The sequence below is a fragment of the Salmo salar genome, chromosome ssa01 (genome assembly GCF_905237065.1).
Source record: "Salmo salar chromosome ssa01, Ssal_v3.1, whole genome shotgun sequence".
NCBI classification, from domain to species: domain Eukaryota; kingdom Metazoa; phylum Chordata; class Actinopteri; order Salmoniformes; family Salmonidae; genus Salmo; species Salmo salar.
The window spans coordinates 5993796-6010650 of NC_059442.1; the positions used below are offsets into that span (position 1 = coordinate 5993796).

Consider the following 16855-nt stretch of genomic DNA (forward strand, 5'->3'; position numbering starts at 1 on the left):
TGTTAGGCAGCAAAAAAGGAAAGTAAAGTGTGTTTCCCTCCACTACCACCAGCGGTGTGACAACATAACAGTTGGCAAGACAACACAAGTAAATCTGGAACTCAGCTTAGGGACACGTCTTTCTTCCGTTTAACTCCCAGGGTCGACATTCTACGTCTGCTGGGGGGAGATTGTCTGTAAACTAAAAAAAGTAGGCGACACAATGACCCGTTTTATCTGACTGTAGCAACATTGGATTGATAGGCAACGTTTGACCAAAGGGGTGCAGTGGAGGGGAAGTGGTATATATATATATATATATAAAATATAATACAATGAGAATGAGAAATCACTTTATACAAATTATTTAGTTAGTGTATACATGTTATATGCACAGTATCCACAAACCTTTTGTAGTGTACATATTTTTGTTCTAAGCATTACATAGCCAACCATATTTATTTATCGGATGAGTTTTTTTTTAATAGCATTTAAAGACACCTTTCGCTTACTCTGTAAAGAAAACGAAATAAAAAAAGGCACATCTGAGCATGACCCATGTTATTTCAGTATTTTAAAATGAAATGGCATTTTTTTTTGAGAGGAGAGAGAGAAGGACAGTGACACCTGGTTAATAGAGTCCAGGTATCTGAAACAACCCCTTGTTCCCAGTTTGTCCACTCAGGGGGAGCTGTTTGTCCTCCTGTCCACTAGGGGCGCTGTGGCGCAGTCCCCAGTTTGTCCACTCAGGGGGGGGGCTGTTTGTCCTCCTGTCCACTAGGGGCGCTGTGGAGCAGTCCCCAGTTTGTCCACTCAGGGGGAGCCGTTTGTCCTCCTGTCCACTAGGGGCGCTGTGGAGCAGTCCCCAGTTTGTCCACTAGAGGAGCCAACTGTTCATTTGTTCCAGGCTTTGGTGGGGTTGATGCGTATGAGGTGGGGATGATGGTAAAAGAGCTGCAGATAGTGTTGGACAGACAGACAGCAGCACAAACCTTTAGGGGCACTTAGTTTGAGTTAAGACATCATCTTGGCTTTTCAGCTAGCCTGGCTGCCAGTCTGTTCTTGCCAACACCATATGGAATTGTCATGACAAATGACTATAAGAGAACAGAGTAGGCCAAAAGGCCAAACAGATCTGGGACCAGGTTAGCTTTAAAAAAAGAGCATGCTAGTAGATACCCATAGACTTCCAGTCATTGCGCTAACGCTAGTTAGCATTGGCTCACGAAACTACCTCTAACCTCCTTCACTCTGGACACAGAGATGTAAAAAAATGGTATACACAAATTAATCTGACTCTGGGGAAGTACACTGGGGCAAAATCCCAAAGTATCCCTTCAAGGAGCTGGAGAAAGAAAAGTCTGGCTGCTAATAACCTCCCTGGCCAGAGAAAGAGATATCTCAATGTTGTTGTCACTCATCCTACTCTTCTTCTTAAATCTGGGCTTTGTCCAGGCATAAGAGATAGATAGAGGACTCATTTATATCTGTGCCATTATAGCGTCTGACAGCATGGGCAGCTCCATAGAGATAGATAGAGGACTCATTTATGTCTGTGACAGCGTGGGCAGCTCCATAGAGATAGATAGAGGACTCATTTATATCTGTGCCATTATAGCGTCTGACAGCATGGGCAGCTCCATAGAGATAGATAGAGAACTAATTTATGTCTGTGACAGCATGGGCAGCTCCATAGAGATAGATAGAGAACTCATTTATGTCTGTGACAGCGTGGGCAGCTCCATAGAGATAGAGGACTCATTTATATCTGTGCCATTATAGCGTCTGACAGCATGGGCAGCTCCATAGAGAACTCATTTATGTCTGTGACAGCATGGGCAGCTCCATAGAGATAGATAGAGGACTCATTTATATCTGTGCCATTATAGCGTCTGACAGAATGGGCCGCTCCATAGAGATAGATAGAGAACTAATTTATGTCTGTGACAGCATGGGCAGCTCCATAGAGATAGATAGAGGACTCATTTATATCTGTGCCATTATAGCGTCTGACAGCATGGGCAGCTCCATAGAGATAGAGAACTCATTCATGTCTGTGACAGCATGGGCAGCTCCATAGAGATAGATAGAGGACTCATTTATATCACAGCCCCATAGAGATGGATAGAGGACTCATATTTATATCAGCGCCATTATAGCGTCTGTGACAGCACGGGCAGCGCCACTGAGGCTACAACTCACAGGAATCCCCACCCAGTTGCCAATCTTGACTACTTTAAAATGGCGGAAGCCCTCAATGGCGCTGCCCATGCTAATATAGCCTTTTGACCACTAGAGGCCTCTTATCGTTTTCTATAGTCCAGACACAGACAGACTTCTCCATCACATGACTGACGAGGGTAGACAACGAGACGTCCCTGCTGCCCTGCCCCAGCTAAATGTGCAAGTGGATCCTACCCTACACACTCACCGTCCATCTGTCCATCCCATCTGTCCATCCGTCTGTCTCTCTCCCTCATTCTGAATGGCTCCCTGCCTCAGGTTATAGGTCAGTGCTGTGGGATTAAAGGCTAACATCTGAAGTAGAGGGTGCAGCTACGACCAGCAGGGTGTTTATTCATTAGTCGCACACCGTAGCAAAAAACTATTTTTTTGTTTTTTTTGCTAAACGCTTTTCAGTCAGTTCTGAATGAATGAAAATATAATTTGCATCCCATTTTTAGTTTGTCTTATCATTCCTCCCAAAAAAAAAAATTTTTTATCCCTTAGTTATCCCCCTGAATCAAATAAAACCTTTGGCTACTAAATTAAGAGTTTAGTAGAGAACAACAGAACACAATGGGAAGAGTTGAGAGGACTCAGAGGATTCTGAAAACACTCTGCTCATGCTTGCTCCAGACAGAACCGCAGTACAGAGCAATTGATAAGTTTGATCATAAAAGAGCAGTGAGGTCCGAACAGGTCCAGTGACTGTCTGTCTGTCAGTGAGCCACAAGACAGGACTGACTGACGTCCTGGGTGAGTGAGTGAGTGAATGCTGCTCCTAGCACTACAGTGTGCCAATGGAACAACGGAAACACAGAGGATGGGGTTACCGCACTGGACCAGGACGGGCTGGACAGCCCGGGGTAAAAACATAAAACTACTTGTCAGGATAGGAGGAGGGCAACTGCCAGAGCATAGCTTGTTGTCCTGTCCACTCGAGCACAGAGTGGGATGTCTGTACCAAGAAAGAAACACAGTGACGTGTGTGTTGTGCTGTGTACAGGTATGTGACACTCGCACACACACACAGAGAGAGGAGGAGTTTGAATCAGTGTCTTGAGGCTACTTGTTCATTGGCTGGCACACTGTGGTGTATTTTCTATTGGCATGAAGGTGGAGCTACTGATTCCTGAGAGGCGTGGCAGGAGATGAGTGGGCGGGGTTGGAAACTAAGTCTTCTTTACGATCAGTAGCTTTAAAATCACGATTAGTTTGTTTGTTTTTATCCGCTCCAGGTCATCAAGTAGGACATAGTTTGATGTAGGACATAGTTTGATGTAGGACATAGTTTGATGTAGGACATAGTTTGATGTAGGACATAGTTTGATGTAGGACATAGTTTGTTTGCAGTTTGTATTGTGTGGAGCAACTCAAAGGCTTCCATGTTGACAACAAAAAACAATAGCAACAACAAAAGAAGCAGATGGCTCCTCATTGGCTAGTGTCCGTGTTCTCCACCAATGAGAGGCTCTGTAATGGGGGCGGCAACAGCTCCCTCTTGTAGGTCTTTGGGGGGAGTTTGGGGAGCTGGGGGGAGGAGTTGGAGTTGTGGCGAGGGGGCACGGGGGGCGCCATGATGGGCAGCGGGAGCGGGCAGAGACTGTTCTGACTGGCGCTGAGTGGGCAGCTCCGTCGGGGGACGCGGGGAGACGGGGTGCCCGGGGGCGTGCCGGGGGACGACGGGGAGCTGCAAAAGTCCCAGTGGAAGCGTCCGACAGGGGAGGGTTGAAGGTTCAAGGGGTAGTTGATGAAGATCTCTGGGGGTCTCTGGGGGACGGGTGGAGGGGTGTCTGGCTGGGGGTCCCGGGGAGGTGGTAGTGGGGGGCTGGAGAGGGGGCCGTCGCTGGGGCCGTTGTAGACCGGGACGCGGGGCTGGATCCTGGGGAGAGGAGGGGGTAGCCTGGGGGGGATGGCTGGAGGACTATCAGACCTGGAACTCAACTAGAACACACAGTGGTCACAGTTAGATAAACTAACAAAGAAACATATACCTGAATGAAAAAACACAAACAGGATTCAAAACAGTCATTGTTAATAAGCAGTCAGATTAAACTCACAGAAAAACATATTTCAAAAGAATTCAACACCAATATTTCACAACAATAAACGGCGTACTCTACACTATGTTACCAAGAGCATCCTATTTCACAAGAACACACAAACTTGAAATGCAACAAGCACTAAGGAGGACATTGTATTCACGTGAGTATCAGGGTTTCCTCTAGCTGGTAATAGCCGGCTTTTAGCCCCCCAAAAAATAAGAAAAGCCGATAAATAAATTGTCCGGGGGGGAAGAGAGAAAAAATAAATAATAGCCTCCACATTGACTCTGTACCGTAACACCCTGTATATAGCCTCCACATTGACTCTGTACCGTAACACCCTGTATATAGCCTCCACATTGACTCTGTACCGTAACACCCTGTATATAGCCTCCACATTGACTCTGTACCGTAATACCCTGTATATAGCCTCCACATTGACTCTGTACCGTAACACCCTGTATATAGCCTCCACATTGACTCTGTACCGTAACACCCTGTATATAGCCTCCACATTGACTCTGTACCGTAACACCCTGTATATATCCTCCACATTGACTCTGTACCGTAACACCCTGTATATAGCCTCCACATTGTTATTTTATTGTTGCGCTCTTATCTTAATTCTTATTTTTAACTCTTAAAACCGCATTGTTGGTTAAGGGCTTGTGAGTAAGCATTTCACGGTAAGGTCAACACCTGTTGTATTCGGCGCATGTGACAAATAAAATGTGATTTGATTTTGATTTAATTTAGAGTAGGCTATATCAGATAGCCCACATTTCCTCTCCTTTCTTTGCACAGGAAAATGTTGGCCTTTCAAAAAAACAAAAAACACATTTCATGCAATTCTACTACACTTTATATGACTGGAGGAGCTGATAAGCAGAATATTTTTTTTTGAATACAACAAATGACAGGGTAGCCTTCACTGCTGACACTGACAAACAGATCAATAAAAACGACTGTGTCACATAAAGGCCTACGACAAGGTGAAGACACTAATAGAATATGACGTCCATCTTACCTGGAGGAGGAAATTATTGTTTCAAAAACTAACTTAAGTGTCACTGACCCAACGATAAAGACAGTGACTATGCACACTCCCCCTGTGGGATAGGGCCAATGTTCTTCCCTGGTGCCAATAAGACTTTTCACTCAATAAAGTTAAGAATTTTGATAAGTAAAAAGACAGATTGGAGTCTTGGTCATTGTCTCATCTTTACAACAATAGCCATTTGTTTTCCAAACTGTTTTTCCACGATTGTATTGTATATATTTTAAATATTGCGATATGCCTGGCTGGGTCTCTCTGCTTTTCACTGACAGTAACAACTCCACCGTCATCTATTGGTCATCTGCTGCGCTCGCGGCCCAAACTGCGGGCCCTTCTTGGGCCCAAACTGCGGGCCCTTCTTGGGCCTAAACTGCGGGCCCTTCTTGGGCCCAAACTGCGGGCCCTTCTTGGGCCCAAACTGCGGGACCTTCTTGAATTCCCGAGTGTTGCAGCGGTTCAAGGCACTGCATCTCAGTGCTAGAGGCGTCACTACAGACCTTGGTTCGATTCCATCTTTTTGGTGTAGTAGCCTATTTTGAATAATTTTATTTATTTATGTACAGACAAGAAAGAGTAAGCCAATTAGGCTATATCATTTTTGGAAATGTCATTAAAATGTACTTTAGGGAAATCTTCTCCTAGCATTATGGACTCGCGCCACCTATCTATTCCGACATCTTCAAATTGCTCATCGGAATTCGTTGCATCCGAATTCCATTTTCTGTTAAGATAAATTACCATAATCTAAATGTGATTTCTGTCATTCTGAGCACTGTGTGTGAACGCTCTAATCAGGTTACACAACCAAATGCATACGGGACCGGTACATTTCTTAAATGTCTGGTAAATTAAAATTCTGCCGTTCAAATGTCCCGTGCCATATTTTCCTAACAAAAACAGTGGTGTGTGTGTGTGTGTGTGTGTGTGTGTGTGTGTGTGTGTGTGTGTGTGTGTGTGTGTGTGTGTGTGTGTGTGTGTGTGTGTGTGTGTGTGTGTGTGTGTGTGTGTGTGTTTTAACCTTGGTCTCAGAGAAAGCATCCTTCCTGCGTGGGGGAAGTGGAGGAGGTTTGAGTAAGTCCTCTCCTAGCTGGTGAAGGCTTCCACAAGATACTGACTGGACCTCTACACATAGCAGGGTACAAGAGATCAATCAATCAATCAAATGTATTTATAAATCCCTTTTAACAGCAACAGTTGTCATACAGTAGACTGAGGGGGGCCTGGACACAGCAGGGGGGGGGGGCTCGACACAGCAGGGGGGACCACACGGGGACTCAGGGGGGCTCGACACGCAGGGGGACTCACAGCAGGGGGGACTCGAAGGCTCGACACAGCAGGGGCTCGACACAGCAGGGGGACTCGACACAGCAGGGGGGACTCGACACAGCAGGGGGGGACTCGACACAGCAGGGGGGACTCGACACAGCAGGGGGGGACTCAACAGCAGGGCTCGACACAGCAGGGGGACGACACAGCAGGGGGGGACTCGACACAGCAGGGGGGGACTCGACACAGCAGGGGGGGACTCGACACAGCAGGGGGGGACTCGACACAGCAGGGGGGGGACTCGACACAGCAGGGGGGGACTCGACACAGCAGGGGGAATGACCATAGGGGTTGGCAAGACAGCACAAACAGATCTGGGACCCAGGCTACTTGTCAATGAGACACAGGCACATATATACACACACAGAGCCCAGTCTATCAGCATCCTCCATGGGAGGGCCGTGTTCTTGTTCATCAAGCTAAGGAGCTCTGTTTCCTAACAACAGACAGACAGACAGACAGACAGACAGACAGACAGACAGACAGACAGACAGACAGGACAGACAGGACAGACAGACAGGACAGACAGACGGGACAGACAGACAGACAGACAGACAGACAGACGGGACAGACCAGACACCACATCATACAGAACATCAGTAACACTCACTTGAGGGTGGGAGGAGAACATTAGCGAATATGGAGTTTCCACCTGTAAAATTAAGACAGATGTTGAAATACAGCGATACTGTTCACAGTGTTTCAGCAGATATACTGTTCACAGTGTTTCAGCAGATATACTGTTCACAGTGTTTCAGCAGATATACTGTTCACAGTGTTTCACCAGATATACTGTTCACCAGATATACTGTTCACAGTGTTTCACCAGCGATAAGTGTGTGTGCATGTGTGTGTATTCATGTACAACTGTGTGTGTGTGTGTTTATGTGCATCTATGTGCCCCAGCCTCACCGTAGGAGTTGCAGAGGTCTTGCTCCATGAAGACAGAGATGAGGTCTGAGGTTGCAGACTGCGGGGGTGTGGGGGTGTTCGGTGAGGTGGGGACCGAGGCTGTGGAAGAGATCTCATGCTCCGTCTCAGCGATGCTCCTGAAGGTGATCTTGTGGGGGGGCTCTCTCTCCAGGGGTACGGGGTGACCCTTCAGGGTCCCTGACGTAGAGGTACGCACCGGCCGGATCCCCGGGGACTTCAGTGTGTACATGGTCTTCCTGGGCTGGAAGAGAGGGTAGAAGAGGAGGTTTGAGGACCTGGTAACTGTTAAGCACTTTGTTAAAAGACAGATGAATATATGAAAAAGTATTTTCTGCACAGGGACTGGAGTTTAGAGTGAGGGTTTGATTCCATGTCAATTCAGGAAGTAATCTGAAATTCCAATTTAAAAATGTTTCTGATTGCTGTTCATCTTCCTGATCCATTTTTTTTTTTTGTGTGATATAGAACTAATCACCCTGAGGGACGATACATAAAAATGAAATCTTACGAATCGTGGCGGCTGCTTGCAGTTGCGAGGCTCAATCTCCTGAGACTTGTTGAACAGATAGTCCGAGAACTCCTTCTCACCCAGACTGCCCATCGGGTTCAGGTTCTCAAAAAACCTCTGAGACAAAAACACAGACACAATGCAGGCCGTCAGATGAATAATACTCCTTAGAGTGGATAATGGCAAGGAGAACGCTGTCGTTCTGGTGCAGAAGAGGGAGAGGCCGAGATAAAAGGGAGGAGGGAGAGGAAGCGAGAGAAAGAGGGAGAGGAGGGAGAGAGAGATGGAAAGTAAATAAATAGGGGTTTATGAATACACTGACAGACCAACCAACAGACAGACTGATTGCTGGACCTTGAGACATTTTTACATTTTACATTTTAGTCATTTTAGCAGACGCTCTTATCCAGAGCGACTTACAGTAGTGAATACATACATTTCATTTTCATTTCATGCATTTTTTTTGTTTGTTTTTGTACTGGCCCCCCCGTGGGAATCAAACCCACAACCCTGGCATTGCACACACCATGCTGGCGTTGCAAACACCATGCTCTACCAACTGAGCCACAGGGAAGGCGAGACAGTAAGGCTGGTTGATCGCACTACCTTGGTATGCTGTTGGACCTTGAAACAGTAAGGCTGGCTGATCGCACTACCTTGGTGTCCTGTTGGACCTTGAAACAGTAAGGCTGGTTGATCGCACTACCTTGGTGTCCTGTTGGACCTTGAAACAGTACGGCTGGTTGATCGCACTACCTTGGTATCCTGTTGGACCTTGAAACAGTACGGCTGGTTGATCGCACTACCTTGGTATCCTGTTGGACCTTGAAACAGTAAGGCTGGCTGATTCGCACTACCTTGGTATCCTGCTGGACCTTGAAACAGTACGGCTGGTTGATCGCACTACCTTGGTGTCCTGTTGGACCTTGAAACAGTAAGGCTGGCTGATACGCCCTACCTTGGTGTCCTGCTGGACCTTGAAACAGTAAGGCCGGTTTTGATTGGCCTACCCTGGTATCCTGCTGGACCTTGAAACAGTAACGCTGGTTGATTCGCCCTACCTTGGTGTCCTGCTGGACCTTGAAACAGTAAGGCCGGTTTTGATTGGCCTACCTTGGTGTCCTGTTGGACCTTGAAACAGTAAGGCCGGTTTTGATTGGCCTACCTTGATGTCCTGCTGGACCTTGAGACAGTAAGGCTGGTTCTGGTACTGCTGTATCTCTCCTGTGATTTCTGCTACTTTCCTCCTCTTACTGAAGTTGATCAGCTCTTTGCCGTGTCTCTTCAGGAAGTCGGGGTTCCCCTCCTCTGTCTTCAGGATGTTGGTCAAGTAGATACCTGGGGACAGGGAGGAGAGCGACAAGTGTCAGAGTAGTCCTACCTAAATACATCCCTCAGTCAACCTAATATTTCCAACGGCTCAGTGGGTTGAAGCATGATGCTAGCACCAACAGGGTTGAGGGCTTCCGTTCCCGCGTAGGCCACATATATACCGAATCCATGTGTCACAGTCAACGCTGACAGTTCTGTCAGTTTGCTTTCGATAAATGTGTCTGTTTAAAAAAAACAAAATGACGATAAAACACTCTGTCATATAGGTCTTACCGAAGAAAGGCACACAGGGTGGGTTAATGGACTTGAGCTTGGCCAGGTACTTCTTGAAATGGTCCTGGCTCAGTTCCACTGCTTCCTCTAGGATCCTCTTTTTCCTCTCGGGGACCGCCTGAAAGAAAATAACAATATGAACATCTTTCATTAACTTGTTGTTCAGTAAAACCATAGAAATAGTACATATAGAACAGATCTGCCACTTATTAGACTTGTTTTCAATGCGAGTGACAGATCTATAAATAACATTTCTATGTGCATTTCATCGGGTCGCCCACAAAGCTACATACTGGACCTTGCTGCTCAGTAAAATCTCTGGTCTTAGTGCCCAAGAAGTAAAATAATAATAATAATAATAATAATAATATATACCATTTAGCAGATGCTTTTATCCAAAGCTACCAAGCTTTTATCCAAAGCTTGGTAGCTCCCAAGCTAAAGCTAGCTAGCTGCCGCAGAAGTTGCTAATAACATCTGTATCAAAGATATTTGCAAACATTTTTAATCCTGCTCGTTTAATCCTGATCTTATTTCAAATGCTCACACAGATGTTTTCCCATTCGGTCAAACAAATAACGCCTTATTACCAACGCGGTATTGTAAACACATCGTTCGTGGCCGGTGTGTGCTTGTTTACAGACTATTATTTTTTGTACAGTTTTGTGACAGTGCTACTGATCGTCGTGGTGGAGCTTGGCTTGCACGTACAAATCCAGCACACACAACATTCTAAAATAGAATTGTGTTTTTTTGACATGTCAAATTAAAAGCTTATTTGACGCGTATTGTTTTTTTTTTTTTTACACGCAAAGACCCAAACGGCATTCTGATAGCGAAGGTGTATGTGTGTGTTCACCTCGAAGGTGTGATCTAGCCGGTAGACGGGGACAGAGTTGATGGCAGAGACCACCTCCAGAACACCGTTGAAGTTGTTGAGCTCCTGAAACACCTGAAGGATCTCAATGACCCGTGTGAACACTGCTACCCTCTCATCCAGGTTCTCTGCTTCCACAATACACCTGACAGAGAGAGAGAGAGACAGGGAGAGACAGAGAGAGAGAGAGACAGAGAGAGAGAGAGAGAGAGAGAGAGAGAGACAGAGAGAGAGACAGAGACAGAGAGAGAGACAGAGACAGAGACAGAGAGAGACAGAGAGAGAGAGAGACAGAGTGAGAGACAGAGTGAGAGACAGAGTGAGAGACAGAGTGAGAGACAGAGTGAGAGACAGAGTGAGAGACAGAGTGAGAGAGAGTGAGAGACAGAGTGAGAGACAGAGTGAGAGACAGAGTGAGAGACAGAGTGAGAGACAGAGTGAGAGACAGAGTGAGAGACAGAGTGAGAGACAGAGTGAGAGACAGAGTGAGAGACAGAGTGAGAGACAGAGTGTGAGACACAGAGTGTGAGACAGAGTGAGGCAGAGAGAGAAAGACAGAGTGAGGCAGAGAGAGAGAGAGGCAGAGAGAGGCAGAGAGAGGCAGAGAGAGGCAGAGACAGGCAGAGACAGAGAGAGAGACAGAGAGAGAGACAGAGAGAGAGACAGAGAGAGAGACAGAGAGAGAGGCAGAGAGAGAGGCAGAGAGAGAGGCAGAGAGAGAGGCAGAGTGAGGCAGAGTGAGGCAGAGTGAGGCAGAGTGAGGCAGAGTGAGGCAGAGAGAGAGACAGAGTGAGGCAGAGAGAGAGACAGAGTGAGGCAGAGAGAGAGAGACAGAGTGAGGCAGAGAGAGAGACAGAGTGAGGCAGAGAGAGGCAGTATTACAGTTACTGACTGAGTTCACAGCAGGGAGATGTTCAGTAGGGCACACAGTAGGAAAACATTTGTTATTGGACAAGTTCATGTTTGACTCGGTTTCATAACATATTCCACCTACTACCACCACCACTACTCACTTCTCAAACCACAGTGTGAGGTTGGTGGTGTGACGGATCATCCTCAGCAGGTTGGGAGAGTTATTCTCCTTGTCCTCTTTGGTCCAGACACTCCCCACCAGCTCAGATGGCCTCACAGCCCTGAGGAGAGAAGGGAGACAGTAACACACTTCAATAAGGCAGTAACACACTTCAATAAGGCAGTAACACACTTCAATAAGGCAGTAACACACTCCAATAAGGCAGTAACACACTGCCCACCAGCTCAGATGGCCTCACAGCCCTGAGGAGAGAAGGGAGACAGTAACACACTTCAATAAGGCAGTAACACACTCCAATAAGGCAGTAACTCACTTCTTCAATAAGGCAGTAACACACTCCAATAAGGCAGTAACTCACTTCAATAAGGCAGTAACACACTTCAATAAGGCAGTAACACACTTCAATAAGGCAGTAACACACTTCAATAAGGCAATAACACACTTCAATAAGGCAGTAACACACTTCAATAAGGCAGTAACACACTGCCCACCAGCTCAGATGGCCTCACAGCCCTGTAGCACGTCTCTTGTCACCTCTAAGAGGAAAAGCTGTGAAAGGCTGTTTTACGATCCATAGTCCCTGTGTTCAACACATTACATTGAAAACAACATATTTCCACAGTCCTATGGACAGTACATGGTCTGCCAGCTTCAGTTGGCTGGCAGGTTAAAACCATGTTTTGGTCAGATCAGTAAAATGGAGGTGTCACTGATCACCATAGTAACCAGCAGGTGTCAGTCTCACCTGTATAGCTCTGACTCCAACAGGGTGAGCTGGCGGGCGATCTCTATGGGGTGAAGGGTCATGAGGTCAAAGGTGTCAGTCTGGCCCAGGCGGCTGATGTGCCACTCGATGGGCGGGGGCGGGCTCTCGAAGGTGATGTTGTGGCTGACCCCGTTAGACTGAGTCTGCATCTTCCTCTTGATTATCTTGTTGATAGACTCCACCCACTTCCTCATAGACTTGCCTGAGGAAGGGACATGTGACAAGGACTTGTTTTTATGTTTTCTTTAATTTATTTTTTTATCATTCATGACAATTAAGCTAAATTAAACTTCACTAAAGTAAAACATGACCATTGTCCAGTCCCTATCTAAATCACCGTCAGAGGATAGAAGTAAACGTTTGAGACTTTGTAACAACTTGATGTTTTATTGTGACAGTTCTGGTGGACACCAATGCATTCATTTCACATAGCAACTAAACTTAAAACTTGATTACATTTTCTGCACAATAACATAAGTGACTAGTAAATAATACAAAAGTAGCAAACACTGAAAAATGTGTCCCTGTGAATTAACATATTGGTATTGTAGTAAGAAATACTGTAGTAGTATTGAGGTAGCCCTGTAGTAGTATTTAGGTAGTAGTACTGAGGTAGTAGTATTGAGGTAGTCCTGTAGTAGTATTGAGGTAGTAGTATTGAGGTAGTCCTGTAGTAGTATTGAGGTAGTAGTATTGAGGTAGTCCTGTAGTATTATTGCGGTAGTAGTATTGAGGTAGTCCTGTAGTATTATTGAGGTAGTAGTATTGAGGTAGTAGTATTGAGGTAGTAGTATTGAGGTAGTCCTGTAGTAGTATTGAGGTAGTAGTATTGAGGTAGTCCTGTAGTATTATTGAGGTAGCAGTATTGAGGTCGTCCTGTAGTAGTATTGAGGTCGTCCTGTAGTAGTATTGAGGTAGTCCTGTAGTAGAATTGAGGTAGTCCTGTAGTAGAATTGAGGTAGTCCTGTAGTAGTATTGAGGTAGTAGTATTGAGGTAGTCCTGTAGTAGTATTGAGGTAGTAGTATTGAGGTAGTAGTATTGAGGTAGTCCTGTAGTAGTATTGAGGTCGTCCTGTAGTAGTATTGAGGTAGTAGTATTGAGGTCGTCCTGTAGTAGTATTGAGGTCATCCTGTAGTAGTATTGAGGTCATCCTGTAGTAGTATCGAGGTAGTAGTATTGAGGTAGTCCTGTAGTAGTATTGAGGTCATCCTGTAGTAGTATTGAGGTAGTAGTATTGAGGTAGTCCTGTAGTAGTATTGAGGTAGTCCTGTAGTAGTATTGAGGTAGTAGTATTGAGGTAGTCCTGTAGTAGTATTGAGGTCGTCCTGTAGTAGTATTGAGGTAGTAGTATTGAGGTAGTCCTGTAGTAGTATTGAGGTAGTAGTATTGAGGTAGTAGTATTGAGGTAGTCCTGTAGTAGTATTGAGGTCATCCTGTAGTAGTATTGAGGTAGTAGTATTGAGGTAGTAGTGTAGTATTCAATGGTTGGAATCTAAATTATTTTCCAATCGTTTAGTTCTGAACAGAACCCCACATTTGTCCGTTATATTCCACTGTTCCAACCAGCAAAATAAAGTTGTGAACCGTTTCTAACTGAAAAAATAATAAAACATAACGGTTTATATTGTTCCTATCTGTTCCGTTTTTAACCTGTGCCAAAAATAAATACAAATCATTCAGCTCATTAAATTACTTCACCAATCAGTTTCGGATAGCACAGGCAAGCTAGTTGTTTACATGCGTGATCGACAGACAAGTGTAGCCTGTGGCGCGATACGTAACAGAAATTTTATGGGTGGGGAGAGAGCGAGAGAGGGTTGAGGGGGGGGGGGGCTTGACACGCTGGGCATTATCTGAATTATACCTACGGAGTAGTGGCTTCTATGGAGGAACTTTGAATGTCCTTTGAGCTAGCTAGCTAACAAGTTTGTGTGTGTAAAGCGGCACCAGCATTAAAAACACTTCTTACCTTTTTGTAGTTAATAAATCCAACGTGAAACGTTATAACTAGGCCTATAGTATCCTTAACGACAAACTATAAAGTTAATCCACTCCTCTCTAGCTAATAAAACATCTCTCCCCCCCCCCCCCCATCTTCTGAATCATGCTTGGAATGGCCTGGTGTGTAACTTTCTGTACAGTAGCCTGTTCTTCTTAGGGGGGAGGGGCAGGTAGCCAAAAAACGCACGCACACACACACACACACACACACACACACACACACACACGCAAAGATTTTCATCTTACAGGCAGAAACTGGAATAAGTTTCTAAGTGACAGAGTGAGGGATTGCATAAGCATTCTGTTGCGCATTTTTGTGGGAGTAGAAAAAAAAATGCCTGGAACATAAAATAACGTTATTAACAGGTTCCCGTGCTTTTAAAATAACGGTTCTGTTCCGGAACAGTATGGATCACTTTCATTCCTTTTCCCGTTTCTGTTCCTTGAACATTTATTTTCGGTTCTGTTCCCTGAATAGTTCCAACCCCTGGTAGTAGTACTATAGTAGTATTGTAGTAGTACTACTGTAGTAGTGGTATTGTAGTGGTACTGTAGTAGTGGTATTGAGGTAGTACTGTAGTGGTACTGTAGTAGTATTGAGGTAGTACTGTAGTGGTACTGTAATATTGGAGGTAGTACTGTAGTAGTACTGTAGTAGTATTGAGGTAGTACCTCGTAGCTGTATAATGCTGCTGATGTACTCCTCCAGTCTGCCTCGTAGCTCAGGGTCGTTCTCAAAGTCATAGAAATGATGTTCCACCCATTGACGGAACACATTCAGGACCCTGAGAGACACACGAAGGTGAATGATCAGTCAAATTCATTTATAAAGCACTTTTTATATCAATAGTTATCACTGTGCTTTAAAAAGAAAAACTATTTTGAGAGATGCCACAGTAGAAAGTCGTAAGGCTAGGGCCACAGGAATGGTGATGATGGACCGCCCCCATCAAGGAGGGATGGATGAGTCTGATTGGACAGTGGGAAGGAGTCTGATTGGACAGTGGGAAGGAGTCTGATTGGACAGTGGGAAGGAGTCTGATTGGACAGTGGGAAGGAGTCTGATTGGACAGTGGGATGGAGTCTGATTGGACAGTGGGATGGAGTCTGATTGGACAGTGGGATGGAGTCTGATTGGACAGTGGGATGGAGTCTGATTGGACAGTGGGATGGAGTCTGATTGGACAGTGGGGATGGAGTCTGATTGGACAGTGGGGATGGAGTCTGATTGGACAGTGGGATGGAGTCTGATTGGACAGTGGGAAGGAGTCTGATTGGACAGTGGGAAGGAGTCTGATTGGACAGTGGGAAGGAGTCTGATTGGACAGTGGGAAGGAGTCTGATTGGACAGTGGGAAGGAGTCTGATTGGACAGTGGGAAGGAGTCTGATTGGACAGTGGGAAGGAGTCTGATTGGACAGTGGGAAGGAGTCTGATTGGACAGTGGGGATGGAGTCTGATTGGACAGTGGGATGGAGTCTGATTGGACAGTGGGATGGAGTCTGATTGGACAGTGGGAAGGAGTCTGATTGGAGAGTGGGAAGGAGTCTGATTGGACAGTGGTACCTGAGTTGGACTGGTTGGACGTACTCCCTCCGGAACCTCTGCAGCTCTGCAGCCATTGGCTGATCTCCGTTCCATAGAGCCTGCTTGTCTGCCTCAGTGGGCTCCGGCTCTGGGATCTCAATCCTGTGTGTCAAAAATAATAATCATTCATTTACTTTGTAAAGCAGGCAAAAAATAAATAAATATATATAAAAATATATTATAAACAATCCAAACCACAGAACAGAGGACACAGACAACCAAAGCGTTATACAGGTGTCATCAGATCTGGAGGACAAAACAGAACTAGCAGACTTTTTATTTAAACCTTTTTATTTAACCAGGCAAGTCAGTTAAGAACAAATTCTTATTTACAATCATGGCCGACACCGGCCAACGCTGGGCCAATTGTGCGCCACCCTATGGTACTCCCAATCACGGCCGGCTGTGATACAGCCCGGATTCGAACCAGGGTGTCTTTAGTGACGCTTCTTGCACTGAGATGCAGTGCCTTAGACCGCTGCACCACTCGGGAGCCCAGACAACACAGCATATTACCATCAACAGGTTAGGAGCCCAGACAACACAGCATATTACCATCAACAGGTTAGGAGCTCAGACAACACAGCATATTACCATCAACAGGTTAGGAGCCCAGACAACACAGCATATTACCATCAACAGGTTAGGAGCCCAGACAACACAGCATATTACCATCAACAGGTTAGGAGCCCAGACAACACAGCATATTACCATCAACAGGTTAGGAGCCCAGACAACACAGCATATTACCATCAACAGGTTAGGAGCTCAGACAACACAGCATATTACCATCAACAGGTTAGGAGCCCAGACAACACAGCATATTACCATCAACAGGTTAGGAGCCCAGACAACACAGCATATTACCATCAACAGGTTAGGAGCCCAGACAACACAGCATATTACCATCAACAG

General features: G+C 45.7%; 1 protein-coding gene across 5 annotated transcripts in view; it reads right to left on the reverse strand.

Moving 5' to 3' along the window:
* Positions 1–315: 315 nt before the first annotated feature.
* The window catches only part of sos2 (son of sevenless homolog 2 (Drosophila)), a 97709-nt gene continuing 81169 nt past the window's right edge, over positions 316–16855 (reverse strand). For all 5 annotated transcript variants that reach the window (XM_045708881.1, XM_045708836.1, XM_045708977.1 and 2 more), the window contains 12 exons: positions 15920–16042; positions 15027–15139; positions 12332–12554; positions 11567–11686; positions 10536–10698; positions 9677–9794; positions 9237–9409; positions 8072–8188; positions 7543–7804; positions 7241–7282; positions 6323–6426; positions 316–4146 (listed from right to left, as the gene is read on the reverse strand). In XM_045708881.1, the coding sequence (XP_045564837.1) occupies positions 3637–4146; positions 6323–6426; positions 7241–7282; positions 7543–7804; positions 8072–8188; positions 9237–9409; positions 9677–9794; positions 10536–10698; positions 11567–11686; positions 12332–12554; positions 15027–15139; positions 15920–16042 (2068 nt within the window). In that variant the 3' untranslated portion in view covers positions 316–3636. The remainder of the gene's footprint in view (positions 4147–6322; positions 6427–7240; positions 7283–7542; positions 7805–8071; positions 8189–9236; positions 9410–9676; positions 9795–10535; positions 10699–11566; positions 11687–12331; positions 12555–15026; positions 15140–15919; positions 16043–16855) is intronic.